Raw genomic sequence first — 7,546 nt, forward strand, 5'->3', positions numbered from 1 at the left:
TTTATTTATTTATTTATTCATGGAACATAATGAACTCTTTAATTGAACTCACTGGCTCCCTTCCTGTCCCGTTGGAGCAGAGCCCTGTGGCATAGAGGTGGCCTTTTATTCTCTTAAGTGGCTCTGATAAATTAACCAGCCTTACACTGGCTTTCGTGTGTGTGTGTGTGCGTGCTTGAGTCATTTCATGTGTTCATGCGTTTTTGTGAGGAATCAGCATCCTCTGGGTGCAGCAGCAGCAGCAGCAGCAGCCCTCCCCCTCTGCAGCCTCTCCAGCAGTATGCCCGACATGCAGACGGAAGCAGGCGCTACCATTTTGAAATACAGCACCGCCTAGGTAAGATGGTAGATCCTTTTATTTAATCGCCTTTTCTGCAGTATTATTCTCATCTGAGCCGCATGGGAGGTAATTAACGCCAATTCGTCTTAAAGCTCGAGTGTTTGTGACGGGTTTGTTGTAGCGACAGACTATAAAACCGTGTTGTTGCACAGGAATCACTCGGTGTTACACTGTATTCAGTCCTGTGCGCGGAAAAAATGATTGTTACATTGTATCGATCTCCTATTGAGAGCCTGTTGTTGCATCCGATATTGTGTGTTTGTCGTCCTTGTTGCGCATAACAGAGCGAAATCGAGTGTTTTTATTTATTTCCCCCCACCATGCCTTGTTTTCGCCTTAGGGCTTGTTTTGCTTTGGACACCAGAGTGAAACCAATAAGCATCCCGTCTCGCCATTCACATTCTTTTTTTCATATATATATACAGCCAACGTGGACCTGATTTGAATCTGTTTCTAACCAATTTATTGTGTCTTTTTGTCCATTGTGTAATGGTAAATGGTAAAAAAAAAAAAAAAATGACCCGAGTGGTGAAAATGTGTTGACTCAGCGTCGTGCTGCGTCATCAGAAAACCAGCTTCCCCCTGGTTATTCCTCAAATGAATCCAGTGTGAATGCAGCAGCCATATGTACTGGGGGGGCACACTCACATACATACAGTATCTAAACACTGAAGCAGATTTACTTGCATCTCTTTGAACCTGTTTTTCTATGAGGAGAAGCAGCAGCATTAGGAGGAAGGAGGTGTAGTTCAGTCAGTAGCAGCTGGCAGGAGCCTAAACCAAAAAATAGAAATGTCCTTCCCTGGTGTCATGTTCCACTTTGCCCTTTGATTTACAGCCAGCCATAAGGGTTGTTCAGGAGGGAGGAAAGGTGTTGGCCAACCTGTAGAAACACGCTTTCAGTTTGACCTGTAGATTTAGAAGCTTGCACGTGAGGAGGGAATTGAGGAAAGTCGAGCCTTTTTTCCAACACGGAGAGCATATTCTGTATCACGCAGGCCCGAAAGTTTGTGCCATCACCGCTTTAAAATGCTGTGTGAATTGAGACACTGCGCTCTCACCTGAAATGCTCATTTCCCCTGGCTGTTTCCTGTGCATGACTCATCGCTGTATGAGTGATCACAGCCTCCTCTTAAGTGAGAATGAGATCCTCAAAAGATCTCCTTCAAACTGCCTTTGCTCTGTGATATATATTGGAAATATTTAGCTGTTTTTCACAGAAATAAGGCATTTTCTTAGTTCCTGTAGGGGAAACCATGCTTTGTTAAGCCTAATATGAGCTCTGGTGACCTGAGTGGCCAACTCACATGCAAATGTAATGTCTGTGGTTTTTAATTTGTGCTATTTGAATGTTAATCTGGCTGCTCTGATTTATACATGCACTGAGGTTCTTTATCAAGAGTGCATGTAGCACAGTTTCCTCCAAATCACATGTTGCCACATTTTTTAAAAATTTGTGTGCCTAATCTCTTGATTTCCAGTTTTTTAATTCGCTTATCTCTGTAAGTTTCATGTCAGAGAAATGGGGCAACCTAAACTCAGCAGCACCAGCTCCCTCACAGACATTTTTAAACCCTGAAAGACACTAAATAGCTGGGTCAGCTATGTCCCTGTGCACTGCAGTCCAACCCTGTATTCAGACAATTGCACTCCAGTACTTCCTTCCCCTCATCAGGTGTGGCTTTGTTCCCACTCAGTAGTTGTTCTATCTGTGGCAGTTAATCCCCTCACTTATCTCTAACCACAGTCAAGTACATCACTCCTCTATTTCTCTGCAGCGCCATGGACAAGAGCCACACAGTGAAGCTCTTCGTGGGCAACTTGGCGTTGGACACCACCCAGGAGGAGCTGTCAGCCATCTTCGAACCCTACGGCCAGGTGGTCAGCTGCAGTGTGCTGCGACAGTTTGCCTTTGTCCACTTGCAGGGTGAGGGTGCCGCCGAGCGCGCCATCCGGGAGCTCAATGGGCGGGAGTTTCGTGGACGGAATTTGGTGGTGGAGGAGTCGAGAGGAAGGCCGTTGCACTCCACCAAGGTGTTTGTGGGTAATCTGAGTGGGATGTGCACCACTGAAGACCTCCAGCAGCTGTTCCAGACATTTGGAAAAGTTCTTGAGTGTGACAAAGTCAAAGGTGAGTAAAGACCCTTGTAACATTTGAATTGTTTTAAAATGCTCCCTTCCAAGCACATTCCTCTCAAGTTGTGCTTGTTGTTAGTAAAATAAGTGTTGTGAGTGAAGTCATGCCATAGTGCAGGTAAGAGATCGTATCTGACTGATCTTATTCCAAGTATTGAGTTGATGAGTCAGAATCTGACGTTGTTGTTATACACAAAGTAATCCTTGTTGTAAAGATGGACAAGGTGGTTTTCTTTCCCGCAATTTGTACTTTTTCGTAGAAGTAATAAGTAAGTGCCTGTGGCAATGCCACTGTGATCCTAACTGTTGTCCCTGCGCTCAATGACAGCCAGGCATTCCTCTTCCGCAGGCTATGCCTTTGTCCATATGGAAAACAAGGAAGATGCTCTCCAGGCCATCGAGGCCCTGCATGGCACCTCGTTTAAGGGCCGTCCCCTGTCTGTAGAGCTGTCCAAGGTCCAGCCCAGCAAGCAGGCACCTACAGGAAAAATCCCCTGCGTTAACTGTGGAAAGCAGGGCCACTATGCTGGAGAATGCCCTGTGGGGAAGCCTTCTCTGGAGCAGTACCAGAGTCAGGCAGCGGTCTTAGCCGCCGCTGCTGCTGCAGCCGCCGGCCTGCCACTGCAAGTCCAACAAAGCGTGCACAATTCAGTCTACAACACCTCCACCTTTGATCCCACATATGCGGCTCTCACTGGGATCACCACAGGCACACGCACTGATGGAAACCCAGTGAATCCAGCTGTTTATGGTGCCCTTGCCAGCCAGGTGTATGGTGCCAATGTTGCCAATCAGCTTTATGGAACGGTGGCCAATCAGGCAGCTCTTACATCAGGCGCCACCCAAATGTACAGCTCGATGACCCCCAACATTTACGGCCAGATGGCTGCATCTCCGGCGGCTGCTGCTGCGGCTGCCGCCGCCGCTGCCTACTCTACTCCGGTGTACACCCCAACTATGGCCAACACCCCTGTCTATCTGACTGCTGCTCATGGATTAGAAATGCCAACAGCAGCGGCTGCAGTCAACCCCGCCTACACTGTATCTCCAGCAATTTACGGTGCCGCTACACCAGCCTACGCTCATATAAGCGCCATGGGAGCAGCAGACCCTACAGCCATCTTTGAGGCAGCCAGACAGGCACATTACTTTGCCCAGGGCCAGCAGGTTGTGGCCGAGCAGCAATCAGTGGCTGCAGCAGCAGCAGCAGCAGCAGCTGTGGCAAAGTCTGGTGAGAGAGACCGCAGTCCCCTACGGAGGTCGTTGTTACCAGACCCTGTGATGAAGCCGTTCATGTACCAGAGAGCCAAGCCACGCCGACCCCTGCTGCCCACGCCAGCTGGCCGAGCGGCAGAAGAAGCAGTGGAGGCTGCAGAGGACCCCATGGCCAGGTAGGACACGATCCTTGATTGTTTTTACCATCAGCTCTGCAGCACCACTGAAAGATTCCCAGAAAGTTTACCTCTAGGAATCTGATATTTTCTTGTTCTAGTCATGCTTAAAAAATCTTGCATGCACATTTCTAATGGCTGATAAATGCTTTTTTTGAATCATCCATGCTTCCTGTTCGCTTTATCACTTTCTTGTTATTCCCACTGTGTTGCCAAGTGCCACAATAAAGGCCCATGCTGTCCCTCTTCCTACCTAATCCCTCCTCTCCCCACCCATCCATCTCTATTCCCCTTCCTCCATTCTCTTAGGTATTATGCGGAGTACTACCAGCAGCTGCAGCAGTACCCCCAGTTCCAGTACGCTTACCCACCGCCGAACGCAGTGACAGCCATCCCTGGCATGCCGGGAGTGTCAGCAGTCCAAGCTGTACCCACGATGTCCGCCCAGCCAGTTGCCACGCTGGATGCCCTCAGGCCAGTGGTCCCCACAGCTGCGGCAGTGGCAGCCGCCATGGCTGCGCCCAGGGTGTATGAGCCGCCGTTGCCGCCGCCCACGCGCAAGGAGGCCATCCTCCGCCGCCCCGAACTCTCCCTTCACACGCCTGAGCCCCCCTTCCGATAGTCGCACACAACTCTCTGCCCCCACCCCTTCCTCTTTGCCCTGAACCCCATCCCCTCTTCCACCCCAAACTTGACCACCTTACAGCAGCTGTATGTGTGTGTGTATGTGAGTTTGTGTGCGTTTGAGGGCTCTAAGTGTGTGGGGTGGGGTTTGACACTGGGGGCTCCTTGGTTTATTAACCTGCTTTACGAGGGACTTGATCAGCTAACCTTGGTCCTGTTTGCATACACACAGTGCAGCCACGAAAGGGAGGCTCTCATCTGTTGTACGGGCATTTTTTGTGCTTCTCAGTTTTACTTTTTTATTGTGCCAGTCTCACACTTGTGCCAGTATTAGACTGATCCAGTCAGTTGTTTCATATGCCTTTATTTCTGCAACCCAGTTATGATTTTCTAAGGCCAAATCTACGATAAAAGACATCAGCCATCCTCCTTAGGCCTAGATGATCAGTTAGGGCAGCTAATTTGAAACCTTTTTTGCCTTATGTTGAAGAGTTTAGATTTATAATCAGATGGGAAGTCAGATAAACACATATTGTGTACTGGCTGCATTGCATCGTTCCCAACAGAACCAAGGTTGATGTGTTTTGGGGGAGTGTTTGTCTTGAATGTGATGTGGATGTAGTATGTGTATACGAGTGCAAGAGAGAGGTATGTGCGGGCTCCTGACCTTGCAGCGCACAAATGCAGCAGCTAAGACTGCGCCTTGCAGAAAAAAAAAAAGTAAAGCACACATAATACGTACTGTATTGTATGTTTGGATCTCTCCTTGACCCCTTTTTCCCCCACCTGTACTCTAACTACAACACTGGAAGACACTGCTTCGCCTCTCTTTCTCTTTCTAACTACAGCTGCCTACCTCTCTGACAGTAAATTTCAGTGGAGTCTATTATATTATATTCCACACCTTTCACCCAGTCAGCAGTACATTTCGTGCTCCTGTAAAGGTACAGGCTCAGCAGTTTAGGGAGGGAGGAGCCGGATTTCAGTGGCAGTGACTTTTGTAGATATTCTGTATTAAGTCCTCCTACATGTTCAGAGGCCTTTTTTTTAAAGAATGGTTTGTGTTTTGTTTGTTTTAGTGTTAGTTTATATGGAATACAAGTCAACCTGGGATGTAATGAATTGTAAATGGAAAAAATAACCCATGTGTGACTACTGAATGAGCTGTTTACAAAGGATTTTTACACTGCATCCTATTAGGATTTATGAATATGTGACAAGCTCAATTATGTGCCTATAAGCTTTGAGTGAAGTGCATTACGTGGAGGGATCTCCCATTTTAAGTGCTTTTGACTTTTTAATCATTTCAAGGGAAGGGGGGTAACGGGGGTAACGGGAGCCCTACAGAGCTTAGTATCCAGAAGGCTGCGAGGAAGGGAGTCTTCTCATGGACTTGCACTCCTGTGTTAGATTTGTTTCATATCATAAGGTTTCTAAAAAGCCACAAAACTGAGCCTCACAGGTTCACAATTAGCCGCTGGTTTTAAGCAGGAACGACAGTGATAGCACCAATGAAGTGAGAGATGGGGCAGTGTCTTCCAGTTGCCCCAGCTATCATACTTTTTCCAACTACCAGACCTGCTTCAGATTGTAATTGCAAAGATATTTTAGTGTCTGTTTTAATCTGGTTTTTGGACCTAGTAGGTGGGGTTTGCTGCATCAGGATAACAAAAGCTTGACTTGCAAGTACAGGCACTTTTTGACATTCATGAGCTTGTCCTGAGTGGCAAATTCCACACATTTGGTTCCGCAATCAATTAAAACAATCACAACACAGTTTTTTTTTTGCAACCACTATTTGATAGCGGTCTGATGCACACACAAACATACCCTCTGAAATCACCTTACTGCCTCGCTGTTTCCCCCCTCCCCTCTCCCCGTGTGGTTTTTAGTGGTTAAGTGACTTTTGCATCTCACAGTGTAATCTTTCTGTGTTGTATATACAAACACATACCAGTTGCATCCTTTGTAGAATTATGTGGTTTGCGAAATGTCTTGTTTGCCATGTTTGAGACCGTATTTTTTAGAGAAGTATTTTAATTTTGCCTTTTTTTTTTAAGAAAAGACCAAAAAAAAAGTAAAAAAAAATAAAAAATCAGCATGCTTTTTATTGAGAATATGTAAACTATAATCATTATTATAATAAAGAATGTTTGGCTGACTACTGTGGTAAAAGAAAGCAAAGGGTTTGGACATTTCCCCTTCTTGTTTATGTTCTTCTCCACTATCTGTTTCTCTTGTGTAAAATGACCACCAGACCCATTTGACTGGGGACCCAGGGGGAGACAGGTGTAGATGCTGGCCCAGCTTTGCTCTCTTTGGTCAGGGTAAGTGCGGGTTGGTGCTCCTTTCTCTCTCCAGCCTCTCAAAGTGGGTGCAAATCAAAATTCATATGAAGGTTTGCACCTGACCAAATCACTTCAGTATTTAATTGTGGCAAGAAAGGCTTGGTATAGTCCTTTTTTTTTATTAAATTGATTTCCCAGCAGAAAGGACATTGTATATACACACTGTGAAATCATGTTGAGAGCTGGGGAGAGGCACACAGATAGAATGGCCTGGGTGCATTTTGATCTGTGGAGCAGTCCTGTTCCTGGGGTTGATGGGTGTGCGTCTGGTCTGGTCTGGTCTAGTCTGGTCTTTCCCTGCTGCACCAAATTCTTCCCCTCCGTGTGTCTCTGTGTCCACTCTACTCTCAGACCTGCATGTGTGATAACCTGTAACTCTGCCGCAAAAAAAAAAAAAAAAAGCCCCGCGACAGTCCAGCTCTGAACTAACTATCTCAACTGAATTAGGTCACCGTGCCACCTGGAACGGCCAGCGTGCAGCCGTGCGTGAGCGTGGCGGCGTGAGCCATGGGGAGGACTTTTTGCGCGACGCCACCGCAGTGGGAACTTGTTCTCTCTCTCTTCACCACCAAGGTAAATGAAAAACGAAACAAAAACAAAAGCACTGACCTCCCTTCTCCCCACCTGCCGCCCCTCCTCTTGACTGTGCCTTGACCAAACACTACCCCCATACCCCCACCCCTACCCAACCCCACCACCTCCTCTCC

The 7,546-nt window shown here is 47.1% G+C and overlaps 1 protein-coding gene and 1 long non-coding RNA gene across 4 annotated transcripts in view; one reads left to right on the top strand and one right to left on the bottom strand.

The window, feature by feature from the left end:
• Positions 1-7,546, bottom strand: part of LOC118337881 — a 22,455-nt gene that overhangs the window by 11,887 nt on the left and 3,022 nt on the right. The window lies entirely within an intron of this gene.
• Positions 230-7,271, top strand: rbm14b (RNA binding motif protein 14b). 3 transcript variants are annotated; one of them, XM_035675010.1, is made up of 4 exons: positions 230-337; positions 2,119-2,471; positions 2,805-3,867; positions 4,177-7,271. In XM_035675010.1, exons 2-4 carry the CDS (start codon positions 2,123-2,125, stop codon positions 4,487-4,489), a joined length of 1,725 nt encoding a protein of 574 aa, XP_035530903.1. In that variant the 5' UTR covers positions 230-337; positions 2,119-2,122; the 3' UTR covers positions 4,490-7,271. The 3 variants fall into 3 exon arrangements, with proteins under 3 accessions (XP_035530903.1, XP_035530905.1, XP_035530904.1); XM_035675012.1 differs by having other exon boundaries at positions 2,826-3,867; XM_035675011.1 differs by having other exon boundaries at positions 328-406.

The sequence above is a fragment of the Morone saxatilis genome, unplaced genomic scaffold (genome assembly GCF_004916995.1).
Source record: "Morone saxatilis isolate NCDOM2014 unplaced genomic scaffold, NCSU_SB_2.0 Contig4, whole genome shotgun sequence".
Lineage (NCBI taxonomy): Eukaryota > Metazoa > Chordata > Actinopteri > Moronidae > Morone > Morone saxatilis.